The sequence below is a fragment of the Nicotiana tomentosiformis genome, chromosome 11, assembly GCF_000390325.3.
Source record: "Nicotiana tomentosiformis chromosome 11, ASM39032v3, whole genome shotgun sequence".
NCBI classification, from domain to species: domain Eukaryota; kingdom Viridiplantae; phylum Streptophyta; class Magnoliopsida; order Solanales; family Solanaceae; genus Nicotiana; species Nicotiana tomentosiformis.
This window is the reverse complement of record NC_090822.1, coordinates 53,650,527-53,669,175: the sequence shown is the minus strand read 5'-3', so window position 1 is coordinate 53,669,175 and position 18,649 is coordinate 53,650,527. Positions and strand designations below refer to the sequence as shown.

The 18,649-nt window shown below is 34.2% G+C and overlaps 2 protein-coding genes across 2 annotated transcripts; one reads left to right on the top strand and one right to left on the bottom strand.

The window, feature by feature from the left end:
- The first annotated feature begins 1,165 nt into the window (after positions 1–1,165).
- Positions 1,166–10,707, top strand: LOC138901459 (uncharacterized). Its single transcript, XM_070189227.1, has 5 exons — positions 1,166–1,257; positions 6,449–7,612; positions 8,605–9,349; positions 9,434–9,742; positions 10,681–10,707. The coding sequence occupies exons 1-5, from the start codon at positions 1,166–1,168 to the stop codon at positions 10,705–10,707; spliced, it is 2,337 nt and encodes a 778-aa protein (XP_070045328.1).
- A 6,865-nt stretch (positions 10,708–17,572) lies between these two features.
- On the bottom strand, positions 17,573–18,361 carry LOC104117388 (uncharacterized). The gene has a single exon (XM_070189226.1). It carries the CDS (start codon positions 18,359–18,361, stop codon positions 17,573–17,575), a length of 789 nt encoding a protein of 262 aa, XP_070045327.1.
- Between the last annotated feature and the right edge of the window lie 288 nt (positions 18,362–18,649).

The following is an 18,649-nucleotide window of genomic DNA, read 5'->3' as shown; positions in this document are numbered from 1 at the left end:
TTTTTTCTTTTAAGGTTAGGATTTTTAGGCTTGTAACCTTGAGACCTATTCTGGTACCTTTTGCGGTTGTTGTTGCTACTTTGCACTAAATTTGCTTTAAGAGCTGTCATCCTAGCTTTGGCAGATTTTTTTCTATTGGAATCTTCAATTAGGATGTGGGTCACAAATTCCTCAATGGCAAAATTTTTCTGTTTGTGCTTTAAGTTATTTTTGTAGTCACTCAATGAGTTAGACAACTTCTCAATTAGAACTCCAGCAGCAAACTTTTCTGGTAATGACATCCCCTCGGCCTTCAAGTCTTCTAACAATTTTTGATATTCGTTGATTTGTACGTTCATCTCTTTATCATCTCTCATCTCTCCTACTACAATTTTTTGTTTTGTAGCATCTTCAGTAGTGAATATTTTAATTAAGGCTTCCCAGATGGCTTTTGCTTCCTTATAACTGCAATACACGTCAAACAGTTTATTAGAAATAGTTTGCAATATGGTATGACGGCATACCTTGTTGGCATATTGCCATGATTTCACTATTTTATTATCAGTGTCTGCACTAGGTTGTGGATGCAACAGTACATGTGCAACACCATGGACATCTAGCAGTGAGAAAATACGCTCTTGCCAACACTTAAAATTTTTATTGGCAAAAATTTCAATATTTGACACATCTGAAAAATACCCTGGCATATGGTAGTACAACTGGGGCTGGAACAGCGCAGGTACTGCCAATATTGGTAGTATCAGTAGTATTTTCAGCATAAGTGTTTCTTGCCATAGTTTCTTAGATTGTAGGAGGTGAGAGAAAAAATTTCAATAATAACACGGCTATAATATTCTTTGTAAGCGGATACATGGGTTGACTTGAGTCGTGTTAGGCACTGTCCTAAGAAACTATTTTAGCAGTATGAAATGTCTCCCCAGGATTAAATAAGTCTATCTCTATTTAAGAGGATACAGGAATCAGCAAACTTCAATTACAAATCCAGCTAGTTAAAAGAGGGAAACAAAAGAAATTAAACTACTAAACTTTGAGAAGAAAAAAATAAAGGAAAGCTGATGAAGACCGAAATTAGAAGGAGAGAAGTAGAAGGATTTCTTTGTCTTGCTAATGATTATTTTCTAGTATAGTTGAGAGCCTATTTATAGGCACATGTGCATGGATCCATATGGTGAGAGGAAAGAACGTGGCAAATGCAATTGCCACTTTTCAAAAGCTTCTTGCCATTTGTCTCATAGCTTCTAGAAGGGCTGCCATATGGTTTAGTTTAAGATATTTGTCAACATAGGACTTTAAAATATTGCCACATAAATAAAGTGTGATTTGCTTATAAGCCATTTTAATGTACTCTTTTATTTAATAAATTTGTAAACATCTTTCTAAAAGGAATTCCTTTAAACTGAAAATGTAATAAATAAGTAAGTTCTACTTCAAGGAGATCAAGGAAATGATTTCCTGATGTAATACTGTAAATCTCTTTTAACTTAATACATAGGCTAATTTTATTGCCTAAAAAAAACTTTCTTATGCGTCTTAATTCTTGTAGTTTGTGTTACAGAGCCTCGCATAAGCTCTTAATTTTCTGAATGAAATTGGTTTTAATTAGTACTGGGGTCTTCAAGTTTTATCGGTAAGAATATTGACATAATATAACCCAAGATCAAACATGATATTAGGACACAAACTAGATTTAGATTTGCAAGAACACTTGCATACCTGTCTGAGTCATACCCTGGATTGACGAAGGACTTGGTCTTCCTCTCTATTACCTTTTCTTCAATATGGCAGCATCAATAGGATAACTACCACACACAACAAATATTTTGAATTAACTCTGACTATGTGTTTATATAATAGCTAGAGATGTGACCTAGCTATAATTAATGAAACCTTGATGGGCCCTCCCATTAAGGGCCTCATCGAGTTGAGCCTATACTCACCGTCATACTAGACCCACCAAGTACAAAGCATGGCCCAATAATCAATTATCACACTTATAATTGGGCTCACATTTATGGACTATCATCAAACTCGAATATATAATTATAAATAATATAGAAGAATTAACCTAAATAGTCGCATACTCGACCAGCTAAACTAAAAATACATACATATATATATATATATATATATATATATATATATATATATATATATATATATATATATATATTTCCGCAAATTTTTAAATTCTATATATGGACAAACATAAATGAAGTTAATTCTTCTCTCTCTCTCTCTCTCTCTCTCTCTCTCTCTCTCTCTCTATATATATATATATATATATATATATATATATATATATATATATATATATATATATATATATATATATATATAGAGAGAGAGAGAGAGAGAGAGTAAAATATTCATGTATAATATGTGTATAATCGTGTATAATCTATGTATACCGGCTAGAAAAGTAAAGAGTAAATCCAGCCGGCTATTTGTATAAAGATCCCAATAAAATATTTAAAAATGTAAGTCCATTTTTCTTACATTCTCCCACTTGGGATATATTAGAAAAAAATTTATTTTAAAACAAAACTAAAACGAACTAAAGAAAAATTAATTTTCTTAAAAAGAAAATTCTGGGATTATGAAAGAAAAACATTTGTGGCCACATTTTTTTATTTTACAATAAGTCCATAAACTTTAACCGACCTTTATTAACTCAACCCTGAACATCGGACTACGGTGATCTATGTATTTTTATCAACACATGTGTAACGACTCGGCCGGTCGTTCTGAGAGTATTAGCCCCGAACCCCTATTTATTGCTCCCTCTATTTCGTTTTGTGATTACGTAACTTGTCGGGAGGATTTATTTTTGGTTTGAAGTGAAATGGGACATATAGTCCCTAAAATGGAAGGTTAAGTCGTAGGAATCGACCGTAGTTTGAATTGTGTGAAGACGACTCCGTAATGAAGTTTTGATGGTTTCAATAGCTCCGTAGGGTGATTTTGGTCTTAGGAGAATGTTCGAATATTGAATTGAAGGTCCGTAGGTCATTTTAGCGTCAATTGGCGAACGTTGGAAAATTGAATAATTTTTGGGAAATTTGTCCGGGAGGGGCTTTTTGACATCGGAGTCAGATTCCGATTCCGGAAGTTGGAGTAGGTCCGTAATGCCAATTATGACGCGTGTGCATAATTTGAGGTCAATCGGACTTGATTTGATAGGTTTCGACGTCGGAGATAGAAGTTTGATGTTCTAAAGTTCATTAGGCTTGAATCGATGCGCAATTCGTATTTTTAGCGTTGTTTGATGTGATCTAAAGGCTCGACTAAGTCCGTATGATATTTTAGGACTTGTTGGTAAGTTTAGTTGAGGTCCAGGGGGTCTCCGGTAGATTCCGGATGGTTAAAAGAGCAAATTTGGCAGGCACCGGCTCTGGTGTAATCGCACTTGCGCAAGATTGACCGCAAGTGCGAGCCCGCAGAAGCGGCACGTTGATCGCAGAAAACGGGCTGGAGTAGTGTGGGCAGAGATCACAGATGCGAGGAACATTCCGCATCTGCGAGACCGTAGATGCGGACAAGGAGGATGCAGGTGCGCTAGAGCCGCAGAAGCGGACTGCTTCTCGCAGAAGCGAGTCCGCAAAAACAGATAGGAGATCGCAGAAGCGGAGGCAAGGAAGCCTGGGCAAAACCGCAGAAGCGGTGCATTTTCCGCAAAAGCGGTCAAGTGATCAAACACTGGGCAGACTCTATTAATTCAAGGGTTCGTGATTTTTGATCATTTTAAATATTTTGAGCTCGGGTCTTGACGATTTTTAAGAGCGTTTTCGAGAGATTTCTTGAGGTAATTCTTTTGTACATATTTTTGATCAATAATCTTGTTTCCCCATTGATTCCCCACCTAGATTGTGTGTATTTAAGGTGGAATTTGGGAGTTTGAGGCTAGGGATTTGGAGAGTTTAATTTGGCGATTTGTGTGGCGATTTGGTGTTGGATTTTGGTAAAACTAGTATGGTTGGACTCGTGGTCGAATGGGTGTTCGTATTTTGTGACTTTTACCGAATTTTGAGATGTGGGCCCGGGTCGACTTTTTGGGCCGTTTTTTCGATTCTTTGCTAAAGTCATAGATTTACTATTTAAATTAATTTCTTGTAGTTGTATTCATGGTACGTAATTGCATTTTGCTAGATTTGCGCTATTCGGAGTCGGAAAATTGAGGGAAAGGCATCCGTATCGAATGATTGGGTGAGATTTGAGGTAAGTGACTTGTTTAACCTTATGTGGAGGAAATCCCCTTAGGATTTGGTACTGTTGTAACAATTTGTGATATGTGAGCGCTGTGTACGCGAGGTGACGAGTGCGTAGACGGGCTAATTGTGGAAAGTTTTGGTTCTTGCTGAGTTGTCTTCTTTTAAATTCTTTAACTGAGTTGCCTTAGCATATGTAGTGATCATGTTTAACCTAGTATCGCATGTCTATGTGCCTTAACTCTTACTTGAAATTTGTGCAACATGCTTATTTGAATTACCTGCTTCCCTTGGCTTGAATTAAATTTTTAACTGTAAGATTTCTTGCTGTAAATTCGTAGTTCCTTCGGTTATCTGCTGCATATTTCCTTTGGGACTACGAGGCGGTTCCTCGGGAGATCCCCCTGTACTGCATATTTACTTTGGGACTACGAGGTGGTTCCTCAGGAGATCCCCATGTACTGCATATTTACTTTGGGACTACGAGGCGGTTCCTCGGGAGATCCCCCGGTACTGCATATTTACTTTGGGACTATAAGGCATTTACTCGGGAGATCCCCCTGTCTTGCATATTTACTTTGGGACTACGACGCGGTACCTCGGGAGATCTCCCTGTCTTGCATAATTACTTTTGAGACTACGAGGTGGTAACTCGGGAGATCCCCTTGTTGAGCATTTACTTTTGGGTTGCAAGGCGATACCTCAGGAGTGCTCCCGTTGTTTAACTCTATTTGCTGTGCTATTATTTTCTGAAACTTCTCGTTGCTTAAATTCTCACTCATTTCAAAATATTATTATATCTTCTGCCTTGCTTATCTTTTAAACCAGGAGGGCCCTGACCTGACCTCGCCACTATTCTACCGAGGTTAGGCTTGGCACTTACTGGGTAAAGGGCGATGTGCATAGATAGCCAGTAATAACACATGTATTTACTTTTACGCCACTGTTTTAAATATATTTAGTCTTTAGCCACTGCTTTAATAAATATTTAGCCATCGGACAAAAATACCCTTATGCTATATAGGATTTCGCTGATACATACGCTCCTTATTCACGATCAGCAGCAGCTCAAACTTACGTGCAAACTTACGTGCAGAGAATTATTGTGATCATCCAAAATTGTAGAAGCTTCTCTTCCGATTTCAAACTTTTTGTCTAAGTTCATAATTCAACTTTCTCGTCCAAAATTCACCATAAAATTATAGTAAGTTCTAAAGTTTCAGATATCTCTATATGCTTTTGTGTGTTTGTGTGGATTTTTATTTCGTTACTGAAGAATAAGATGCTAGGAATTTGATTTTTTTTTCTTTTCTGTATTGATAACGTTAAGGACATCGCGTCCTTAACTCTGTGATTGTTCTGTAAATATTGAGGACATAATGTTAAGGATTTGGTGTCCTTAACATGATTGTTGTTCTAAAAAATATTAAGGATAAAGTGTCCTGTGTTTTGCAACTTGTATTAATAAAGTTAAGGACACGATGTCCTTAATTTCATGACTGTTGTTCTAAATATTAAGGACATAGTGTCCTGTATTTGCAAATTGTATTAATAAAGTTAAGGACACGATGTCCTTAACTTCATGACTGTTGTTCTACATATTAAGGACACTATGTCCTTAACATTTTCACTGCACACAGCAAAGTTAAGGACACAATGTCCTTAACGTTTTCACTGCACACATCAAAGTTAAGGACAGCTTGTCCTTAACTTTTACAATGCACACATCAAAGGTAAGGACAACTTGTCCTTAAATTTTACAATGCACACATCGAAGTTAAGGACATCATGTCCTTAACTTTTACAATGCACACATCCAAGTTAAGGACACCATGTTCTTAACATTTTGACTGCACATATCAAAGTTAAGGACATAGTGTCCTGTTTTTGCAACTTGTACTGATAAAGTTTAGGACATGATGTCCTTAACTTCATGACTACTGTGTAAAAATTAAGGACATAGTGTCCTATTTTTGCAACCTATACTAATAAAGTTTAGGACATGATATCCTTAACTTCATGACTACTGTGTAAATATTAAGGACATAATGTCCTGTATTTGCAACTTGTATTGATAAAGTTTAGGACATGATATCCTTAACTTCATGACTGTTGTTCTAAATATTAAGGACATAGTATCCTGTGTTTTGTAACTTGTATTGATAAAGTTTAGGACATCTTGTCCTTAACTTCACGATTGTTGTATAAATATGTCCTGAATTTCCCATTTTCTTGACTTGCAGGATGGATACAATATGTATTATAGTTGCTTTTAATGGTAGATGGACTGCAGACTATAAGTATCTTGATCATCAAACAAAGCTTGTTCTAGTACCTGAGGCAATTCGATTTGAAGATTTCATTAACCAGGTCTTTGGAGTTATTGAATTGGATAGAGACAAGTTTGAAGCAATGATATGGTTTGATATCAATCTGGGAACAAGCAAGGGAATGCTTGTATCCAAAGATTTAGATCTTCACACATATATAGAGTTACTAAAAAGTCATTCACTCTTTAAGGGCTGTCGTTTCATTGTTGATATTTCGAAAAGAGTTTTTGATTCTACAAGCACCTTTGAACATGTCAATACAGAAACTCAACAAGACAATCAAGACAAATGCCAACAGATAATGGAAATAGATGTGGTTGAAGCTCAACCAATAACTGAAGAGGTGTTTCAAACATTTGATTCTATTCAAGCAGAAAGACAAAGCATTATAGAGATTGACAACGAACAAGCTTTGGGTATTCAAGTCTTAGAGAGTGCACCAGTAATAGAAGAAGTTGCTGAAAAAACCTTTACTCAACTAACTAGACAAAGCTCAAATTCGAAACAAAAAGAATCCCCAACTACGATATTAAGAGAAAATGCTTCGTTGGATGAAATAAAAGTGGGATCAATATTTGACAAAAAGAAGAGTATAATTAACTGTTTTTCCAATATAGCAATTAAAGGACATTTTGAATTCAAGATTGTTAGATCAAGATCAACAAGATATTCGTTGAAATGCAATGATGATAGGTGTGGGTTGTGTGTGCGTGCTTTCAGAATTAAAGATTCAACACTATTCAATATAGTAAAGATTGAGAAAAATCATGACTGCTCAGTTAACACTATGAAAGCTGATCAAAGGCATGCAACTTCAAAGTTGATTAGTGGTTACATTATCGACAATCTTCGAGACCCAAGGTTTGAAGTTACACCAGCCTTTGTCATGGCAGAAATGCAAAAATTGCATGGACTAGACATTGGTTATCACAAAGCGTGGCGTGCTATTCAACGTGCTTCAACTTTAATAAGAGGAACTCCTGAAGAGAATTATGAATTATTGTCTTCATACTTGTATATGATGAAAAGTAAAAATCTGGGAACATACACTAACATAAAGATAGACGACAACAATAGGTAAACAATCAAAAAGATTTTTATTAGTCTGTTTTATAAACTTTAGGACATGGTGTCCTAACTTGGATGTGTGCAATGAAAATGTTAAGGACATGGTGTCCTTAACTTTGATGTGTGCAGTGAAAAAGCTAAGGACATGTTGTGCTTAACTTTGATGTGTGCAATGAAAAAGTTAAGGACATGGTGTCTTAACTTTGATGTGTGCAGTGAAAATGTTAAGGACATGGTGTCCATAATTTGGATGTGTGCAGTGAAAATGTTAAGGACATGGTGTCCTTAACTTAGATATGTGCAGTGAAAAAGTTAAGGACATGGTGTCCTTAACTTGGATGTGTGTAGTGAAAAACTTAAGGACATGGTGTCCTTAACTTTGATGTGTGCATTGTAAAAGTTAAGGACATGGTGTCCTTAACTTTGATGTGTGCAGTGAAAAAGTTAAGGACATTGTATCCTTAACTTTGCTGTGTGCAGTGAAAATATTAAGGACATGGTGTCCTTAACTTTGATGTGTGCAGTGAAAAAGTTAAGGACATGGTGTCCTTAATTTTGATGTGTACAGTGAAAACTTTGCTGTGTGCAGTGAAAATGTTAAGGACATGGTATCCTTAACTTTGATGTGTGCAGTGAAAAAGTTAACGAGATGGTTTCCTTAACTTTGATGTGTGCAGTGAAAATGTTAAGGACGTGGTGTCCTTAACTTTGATGTGTGCAGTGAAAATGTTAAGGACATGGTATCCTTAACTTTGATGTGTGCAGTGAAAATGTTAAGGACATGGTGTCCTTAACTTTGATGTGTGCATTGTAAAAGTTAAGGACATGGTGTCCTTAACTATGATGTGTGCATTCTAAAAGTTAAGGACAAATTCTCCTTAACTTTGATGTGTGCACTGAAAATGTTAAGGACATTGTGTCCTTAACTTTGATATGTGCAGTGACAATATTAAGGATTTGGTGTCTTGTATTTTTAACCTTCTGTTAAACTGTATTTTCAGGTTTCTTTATATGTTTTATGCATATGGATCATCAATAGCTGGTTGGAATCATTATAGACCAGTGATTGCTGTTGATGCAACTTTTTTGAAGTCAAAATATCGTAGTGTTTTAATGATTTTAGTTTCAAAGGATGCAAATAACCAAATATTCCCACTAGCCTTTGGAATTGCAGAATCTGAAAATGACAATTCCTATGAGTGGTACTTTAGTGAGCTTCGCAATGCAATTGGGAGCCGTGACAATTTAATTTTTTTATCGGACATGCATCAATCTATTGTACATGGCATTGCAAAGGTATATCCTGAAAGCCACCATGGGATTTGTATCTATCATTTGGAGCAGAACCTAAAGCGAAGAAAAGTGAAAAGTGAGGTCATAAAACTTTTCCAAAGTGCTGCAAGAGTATACAGGCGCAAAGAATTTGATCTATACATGTCAGATATAGCAAAAGTTGATAAGAAGACTTTTAAATACTTGATGGAAGAACCACCGGAAAGGTGGGCACGTTCTTGTAGTCCACGGCGAAGATATGACATGCTCACAACAAACATAGTTGAGTCAATGAATTCTGTGCTATTAGAAGCAAGGGAGTTGCCTATATTAAGAATGATGAATTTCATCCAAGTGAAGCTACAACATTGGTTTTATGAAAGAAGAAATGAAGCAAAAGGAACTTTTTATGACGTTTCTTGTTGGGTAGAAGAGGAATTGAAGAAAAAGATAGATTTAGCTTTTACTTTAAATGTAAGTATTATGTTCTTACTTTAGCTTATTATTTTAATGATAATTTAACATAATGTACTAACTTATAGTTTTTCAACTTTGAAGGTCTTCCCTGTTGATTCATGGCGTTCTAGCGTTGAGGAAGAAGGAATTACTTTCTTGGTGGACTTAAACAAAAGAACATGTGATTGTTTTCAGTTTCAATTTGATGAATTACCATGTATACATGAAATTGCAACTATCGAGAAGAGAAACATCAAGAAGTCCAATTTCTGCTCGGACTGGTACTTAAAGGAATCTTGGCTGAAAACATATGAAAGACAAATATATCATGTAGGACATACAGATTCTTGGATTGTACCAGAGAGTATTAAGTCACAAATTATTAAACCTCCAGATTTCAAAGCCCGCCAGGTAGAAGGCAAAAGAAAAGGCATATTCCAACTACTGAATCATCAAAAATAACATTCAAATGTGGTCGTTGCAGAAGAATTGGTCATAATAGAACATCTTGTATATATTCTCCGGCAGTCCATCCATTTTCAAGGAAGCATAGAGAATAATAGATATATACACTTATGTTTATCTACTCTTTTAAGTTTTTTCTATAAATTGGATTCATTTAGATTGTTTTTATTTGAGCAAGTAAACATTAGCAGATGGTTATATAAAAGATGTCCTGAATTTTCAAAGTTTCTTTGCACTTACTTGCTCTTTGTTTCTTTTTCTTTTTTTGGGAGTTCAATTTACCTTTGTCGGATCAGTTATTGTTTATGGAATTTTATTCTTGCCGTAAGTAAACAAGAAAGTCCTTTTCTTTATATAATTTGACGCCTGCAACTTGCTATATCTTTATTTTTAAAATGAGATTGGTACAAGTAAAACTTAAGGACATAATCTTTTACAAGCCCTGAAAATTTGAAGTATGAATCTAATATTAAGGACATAAATTTCTAAAATGTCCTTAACTTCTGGAAATCTCAGATTATTATCTAGATTTCCAGAAGTTCAGGACATTTCAGAAAAATATGTCCTGAATATTATTTTCATCGTTCAACAAATCAGGATGTTTATGAACATAATGTCCTGAAGTTCTACAACAATCAATGTATCTTTTGCTATATCTCTACAGATTTAATAAAAAACTGACAATTTAAAATGGACAAATCAGTAGTTATAAAATTGACATCTGCAGCTTGCTAAACACAGCTTGCTACATCTTATTTTTAAAATGAGATTGGTACAAGTAGACTTCAGGACATAATTTTTTGAAACGTCCTGAACATTTGAAGTATGAATCTAATATATAGGACATAAATTTCTAAAATGTTCTTAACTTCTGAAAATCTCAGTTTATTGTCTATATTCCAGAAGTTTAGCACATTTAAAAAAATATGTCTTGAATATTATTTTCATCCTTCAACAAATAAGGATGTAGTTAACAGATTCTGAAGTTCTACAACAATCAATGTGTGTTGCTTTGAATTTCTAAAAACTTCAAGATAATTTAATCAAAGATTGGCCCTTTAAAACTGTGAAAAAATGGACAAATCAATAGTTAACTGAAAGAAAGAAATTAATAACACGATGCCTTCATATTACTGCTGAAACTATAATTTAGCATAGTTGTGACCAAAAAATTATGCTATGCAAACAAAATAAAGTTTCCTGTGACAATTTACAGGATATTTCAGAATTCATATGGATTCTTTACAACAATTTTATACCAATTTCACTACAGCTGACTTTCTTTATAACTACACTACATCTCCTTTGGGCAGGAAGTTTCATTTTCACTATCATAGTCGTCGCCGACATTTTTTGGTAGTGTATCATAACCAGAATTTCTTTTCCACTCTCCCTGTGCCCAAAGATTTGCTGCAAGTTCTTTTCTGAAGTTTGATATATCCTCAGGTTGGAATTTCTCCACATCCTTTTCCATCATCAACAACTCCACATACTTGATTAGGAATGCCCCACAATCAGTTCTAAGAAAAATATGGAGTCAATTAAATAATATCTTTAATAAAATAAATCTAAAGTACATATAAATTATATAGCAAATGACAATACATACGATCCAGTTTGGTGTGGTGATCTTTGCCACTGAATATCAAATTTGTTGAATGCATTTCCAAAAGACTTGTGATTTTTCTCAAACTGTGAGAACTTTAGCAAGTGGGGGATCATGCGTGCATACATTTCAATGTGTTTCATTCCTTGCTCATATGGCTCACTATATATGGAATCATACACATCAATCTTTCTCTCATTCAAGTCCAATACCCCCAAAAGAAAATGTGTCACAACATCATTATCTTCTGAAGGAAGCCGACATGGAAAAAAGATTTTGTCAACCTCTGTCCAAGCAATTCCACATCTACGATTGTCACCCCACACATATGGTGTGAGAACCAACTGATTATTATCACACCAAAACAAATCTGAAGCATCTTCATTAAAATCCTTATACACAATTAGCATATAGTTATCAAAAAGTATATCTGTAGTTGTGCAATAAAAAGGATGGGCACAAGAGTGGTAGCATTCCTTCTTTCTCAAATAATACAGGGCAATATCAATATGCTTCATAAAATGACAAAAAAAAGGAAAAAAATCAATCAGTCATAATTAAATAAAAAAATAATAAATTAAGAAGAAAGAAAACAAATGCCTTGTGAATTATCAAACCTTATCATCAAGTACAAAGCTACTATCTGCAAGCTCAAGGAAGAACATTTTTCTACTGATTTTTTGATGGTACAATTTATATGGATTCTTTCTCACACCATTATCCTCAGCATATATATATCAGTTTGTCCCCTGAAAATTTTGAAAATATCAAAGTTAGAAAGTTTATAAGTTAGTTCTCAATTCCTAATTAAGGACACTTGGTCCTGAATTTACAGTAACAAGGTCATAAGTTTAGGACACTTGGTCCTGAAGTTAGAGTTGCAAATTTAAAAGTTAAGGACATGTAGTCCTTAACTTACAGTTACAAGTACAAAAGTTAAGGACACTTGGTCCTGAACTTAGACTTACTAGCTCATAAATTAAAGGACAATTAGTCATGAACTTAGAGTAACAAGCTCATAAGTTAAGGACAATTGGTCCTGAACTTAGAGTGGAAGTTCAAAAATTAAGGACACTTGGTCCTGAAGTTAGAGTTGCAAATTCAAAAATTAAGGACAGGTAGTCCTTAACTTACAGTTACAAGTTCAAAAGTTAAAGACACTTGGTCTTGAACTTAGACTTACAAGCTCATAAATTAAAGTCCTGAACTTAGAGTAGCAAGCTCATACGCTAAGGACAATTGGTCTTGAACTTAGAGTGGAAGTTCAAAAATTAAGGACACTTGGTCCTGAAGTTAGAGTTGCAAATTCAAAAATTAAAGACAAGTAGTCCTTAACTTACAGTTACAAGTTAAAAAGTTAAGGACAATTAGTCCTGAACTTACACTTACAATCTCAAAAGTTAAGGACATTTAATCCTTAACTTAGATTTACAAGCTCAAAAATTTAGGACATTTAGTCATGAAGTTAGAGTTGGAAGCTCAATACACTTAGTCCTGAATTTAAAATTACAAGTTCAAGACACAAATGTAAGCAATTAAGAAATAATGAATACATTTAGGGACTTACACTTTTTTTGCGACCTTTCCATTTCTCCTTGCTCAACCACCCAATGAATTTCTTCAATAAGTTTTCATCATCTTTGGCATAATGAAAAATACATGTACGAGTATATTTTGATTTTATCCAGCCTGTATACTTAGGAGTATTTTCATTGTGCGCCATCGATGTTCCTCTTTTTCTTTTCTATTCAAAAGGAGATTTCAATTGCCAACTAAGCTTCTTATTCCTTTTCCCTCGACCAAGCTCTTCTTCAACATTTCCTTCAACCTCCATAGACAAACCCTCATCAATGCTCATTTGTGTAGTCGGAGGAGTAGGAGTAAGAATAGCAAATGATGGACCATCAAAACCGATAATATCTCTCTTCCTTTTCCTAGTATATTGGTTAACGGCTTCATTTTTGTTTTGCTCTGCAAGCAACACTACATATACATTAGTTTGCGACAAGTCGTCAATTCTATGAATTGTCAAATGAAGAGACAAAAACTAAGGACATAATTTTTGAAATGTCCTGACAATTTGAATTATGAATACAATATTAAAGACACAATCAATACTTATGTTGGCCACGCTGCCGTCTTGTATTTCTTTAACAGACAATAGTGCTGACATATTGCTTGTATTTTCTTTATCTTGCAACTATTCTCCATGTTCTTCGATTGCAAGTTCACAAGATTCTGCAAAATATTTACAGGAGCTAACACAATTAGTACTTGTTACTAATTTTTGATTAAAACAAACATGTATAAGATGAGAAAAAACTCCGTCTAACCTTTTGCAACTGTCAAGATCATGCGAGTTAAATCATTATTTTGACTAGCATTTTTTTGGCTTCCAATATTGTCTGTAAGAGAGAGAGGTGTAGAGATAGCATACGTTCCTTCTATACATTTGCAAACAATCTCACTTATGCTTGTTCCTTGGGTATTTTCTATGTCTTGATATTGTCCTCCACTTCTCTCTTTTGAAATTTTATTATCTTGATAGTCCACTCCATCTTTTTTCCTTGCAGTTTCAAAAGATTTTGTAACATTTACAATTAATACTTGTTACTAATAGTTTACTAAAACTAATATTCAACATGTCATGAAAATTCTATCTAACCTTGATTGGCATCATTTTGATTTCCAAATTTCTATTTAAGTGAGAGAGGTGTAGATAGATCATATATTTTTTCAACACATTTGCATACAATCTCACTTATACTTATTTCCAATGGATTTTCTAAATCCTGAGATTGCACTCCAGATTCACAAATTATGTCTGTTACACTTGTCTCTTTTGGAACTTTATAACTTGTAACTCTAAATTCAGGACTACATATCCTTATTTTTTTAACTTGGAACTCTAAGTTCATGACTACATGTCCTTAATTTCTGTGCTTGTAACTTGAAGTTTAGGACTATTTGTCCTTAACTTTTTAACTTGTAACTCTAAGTTCAAGACTACATGTCCTTAATTTCTATGCTTGTAACTCTAAGTTAAGGACCAAGTGTCCTTAATTTGTGAGCTTGTAACTTTACTAATAGTTTACTAAAACTAACACTCAATATGTCATGAAAATTCCATCTAACTTTGATTGGCATCATTTTGATTTCCAAATTTCTCTTTAAGTGAGAGAGGTGTAGATAGATCATATATTTTTTCAACACATTTTCATACAATCTCACTTATACTTGTTCCCAATGGATTTTCTAAATCCTGAGATTGCACTCCAGATTCACAAATTATGTATGTTACACTTGTCTCTTTTGGATTTTCCTGGTCCTGACATTCCATTCCATCAAAAGATTCTACACACATTTGTAATCACAAAAAAGTTTATATGTATTATGCTATTGAATATAAATTTCAATGATAACAAATTCAAAAACTGTATCTAACCTTTCCCAATTTCGATGCCAATATCAGTTTCATCTTCTAGATGCGCATCTCTATAATCGCTTTCATAATGATATTCTACATGCACATCTATATCATCACATTGATCATCAATTGCATCTTTGCTAATTGGAACACTAGGTTCTCTCTCTATGGTCCTTTCATGAGGTTTGTCAAGAAGCTTCAATAAAGTATCAATCTTTGATCCTAGGTTTTTCTTTAAAGCCTGTGAGATAGTATTTAAAATAAGAATCAGAATGTTAGCTGCTTATAAGTTACGGACATTGGTCCTTAACATAGAGGTACAAGCTCACAAATTAAGGACAAGTGTTCCTTAACTTAGAGTTACAAGAACAGAAACTAAGGACATGTAGACCTGAACTTAGAGTTAAAGTTAAAAAGTTAAGGACGGGTAGTCCTAAACTTCAAGTTACAAGCTCACAAATTAAGGACACTTGGTCTTTAACTTAGAGTTACAAGCACATAAATTAAGGACAGTTAGTCCTGAACTTAGAGTTCCAAGTTCAAAAAATAAGGACACGTAGTCCAGAACTTAGAGTTACAAGTTAAAAAGTTAAGGACAAATAGTCCTAAACTTCAAGTTACAAGCACAGAAATTAAGGACAGGTAGTCCTGAACTTAGAGTTCCAACTTAAAAAAATAAGAACATGTAGTCCTGAGCTTAGAGTTACAAGTTATAAAGTTAAGGACATGTAGTCCTGAACGTAGAGATACAAGTTAAAAAGTTAAGGACAGGTAGTCCTGAACTTAGAGTTACAAGTTAAAGAGTTAAGGACATGTAGTCCTGAACTTAGAGCTACAAGTTAAAAAGTTAAGGACATGTAGTCCTGAACTTAGAGCTACAAGTTAAAAAGTTAAGGACAGGTAGTCCTAAACTTCAAGTTACAAGCTCACAAATTAAGGACACTTCGTCCTTAACTTAGAGTTACAAGCACAGAAATTAAGGACATGTAGTCCTGAACTTAGAGTTACAAGTTAAAAAGTTAAGGATATGTAGTCCTGAACTTAGAGCTACAAGTTAAAAAGTTAAGGACATGTAGTTCTGAACTTAGAGTTACAAGTTAAAAAGTTAAGGACAGGTAGTCCTAAACTTCAAGTTACAATCTCACAAATTAAGGACACTTGGTCCTTAACTTAGAGTTACAAGCACAGAAATTAAGGACATGTAGTCCTGAACTTAGAGTTACAAGTTAAAAAGTTAAGGACATGTAGTCCTGAACTTAGAGCTACAAGTTAAAAAGTTAAGGACATGTAGTCCTGAACTTAGAGTTACAAGTTAAAAAGTTAAGGACAGGTAGTCCTAAACTTCAAGTTACAAGCTCACAAATTAAGGACACTTGGTCCTTAACTTAGAGTTACAAGCACAGAAATTAAGGACATGTAGTTCTGAACTTAGAGTTACAAGTTAAAAAGTTAAGGACAAATATTCCTAAACTTCAAGTTACAAGCACATAAATTAAGGATATGTAGTCATTAACTTATAGTTCCAAGTTAAAAAAATAAGGACATGTAGTCCTGAATTTAGAGTTACAAGTTATAAAGTTAAGGACACGTAGTCCTGAACTTAGAGTTACAAGTTAAAAAGTTAAGGACATGTAGTCCTGAACTTAGAGTTACAAGCTAAAACATTAAGGACATGTAGTCCTGAACTTAGAGCTACAAGTTAAAAAGTTAAGGACATGTAGTCTTGAACTTAGAGTTACAAGTTAAGAAGTTAAGGACAGGTAGTCCTAAACTTTAAGTTACAAGTTCACAAATTAAGGACACTTGGTCCTTAACTTAGAGTTAGAAGCACAGAAATTAAGGATATGTAGTCCTGAACTTAGAGTTACAAGTTAAAAAGTTAAGGACATGTAGTCCTGAACTTAGAGTTACAAGTTAAAAATTTAAGGACAGGTAGTCCTTAACTTCAAGTTACAAGCTCACAAATTAAGGACACTTGATCCTTAACTTAGAGTTACAAGCACAGAAATTAAGGATATGTAGTCCTTAACTTAGAGTTCCAAGTTCAAAAAATAAGGACATGTAGTCCTGAACTTAGAGTTACAAGTTAAAAAGTTAAGGACATGTAGTCCTGAACTTAGAGTTACAAGTTCAAAAGTTAAGAATAGGAAGTCCTAAACTGAGAGTTACAAGCTAAAAAATTAAGGACATGGTATCCTTAACTTACGGAAATTAAGGATATTACCTTGATGTCATTTTGAATCCTTTTTTTCTGATAAAGCTATTTTTTGATGTATTCTAGTACATTCTACCTCCATATCCTTTTTGAACTTCTCCGATAATCTCTAAATCAAAAACCATATAAACAAAAAAGTCTCTTAAGCAAAAATAAGCAAATAAAAAACTAATGGTATTCAAAGACAGAAAACCTACGTTAACAATTTCCTTAAGTAAGACTTCATCAAATTGTGTTGAAGGCATTGAACTTTGATCTTGAGACAATGGCACATGCACACTAGTGGGCTCCGCATCTACTTCAAAAGAAAGAAATGGTACCATCTCGAGCAACTGATACAACTATTATATAAGAAAAAAAAACGTAAGTATTCAGAACTAAAACACATAAATAAAAAAATAGCTAGTAATCCTGTTAACTTACTTTTTCATTATGGAAGTACTTTTTACATAGGGTGTCATAATGTGGAGATTTCATATCTGAATAACATAGCATCCGGGGGAACCCACATTCTCTGAAGTTCACAAATTATTTTTCTTGAAAAATTGGGAATTCTTCCATAATCCAAACACGGAAGGCGAAAGGGAAGCCAAGTATAATATAACTGTCCTTCTCTTTATCTTTCTCTTTCTCTTTCTCATTCTCATTCTCATTGTCTGAAGTATTTTGTTTGGGCTTCAAGCAGCTCTTCAATGATTTTAGTAACTTTTCATAACAAAGAGAGCCCCAATTGAAAGAAGAGCAGAGTTCATCGTCATCTACGATTTTCATTACCCGCTCAGACACATTCCGATTCTTGCACTTCCCCATCAACACATATTCAAAAAAATAAATTGTTGCCAACTTCACCGTATCGTTATGGCTGCCTACAAATGATGCAGTTGTACCATATGGGTGACTAGTAATAAAATGCCATAAATTGCCTAACTCGATTCTATCCTTTCCTGGGAAGTAGACTTTCGAAATCCTATTCTCTCTTTCACGTAAAATTTTGAAGTCCACTGAAGAAGAACATTTCAACCCAGTAATTATCTGGAACGCTTCACGTGTAAACTTCACTTCATGATTAAAAACCTTGAATGTCATTGAATGCGAGTCATTGCTTATAATTTCTGAAAGCAACACACAATGAATAAGTCTACCACAGAACTTCACACCTTGTAATCGGAAAAAGTTTCCGAAAACACCATCCCTCAACTTCTTCCATTGCGTGTTCGACAAGAAACTTTTTATTGTTTCCTTATACTGAAAATCTCCTTTCCAATAGCTCATCGAATTACGCCAATCATCAAACTCGAAAACGCGATCTCCTTCCATTAGCACACTACAAAGAAGGAAATAGAACGTAAACATTAGGACTATTTTTCTGAAATATCCTTAATATTTAAACTACAAAACTAAAATCCAGGACCTAAGTAGATGCATCTTTAATAGAAGAACAGTAAACTAAAATTAGCTTACAAATTCTTAGGACTATTTTTTTGAAATGTCCTTAATAATTAAACTACAAAACTAAAATCCAGGACCTAAGTAGATGCATCTTTAATAGAAGAACAATAAACTAAAATTAGCTTACAAATTCTTAGGACTTTTCTGAAATATCCT

Coding starts and splice junctions, on each gene's coding strand:
- LOC138901459 (XM_070189227.1), top strand. CDS start 1,166: ATGGTGAGAGGAAAGAACGTGGCAAATGCAATTGCCACTTTTCAAAAG. Junction 1,258..6,448: donor TCTAGAAGGGCTGCCATATG/GTTTAGTTTAAG, acceptor CTTGACTTGCAG/GATGGATACAATATGTATTA. Junction 7,613..8,604: donor AAGATAGACGACAACAATAG/GTAAACAATCAA, acceptor CTGTATTTTCAG/GTTTCTTTATATGTTTTATG.
- LOC104117388 (XM_070189226.1), bottom strand. CDS start 18,361: ATGGAAGGAGATCGCGTTTTCGAGTTTGATGATTGGCGTAATTCGATG.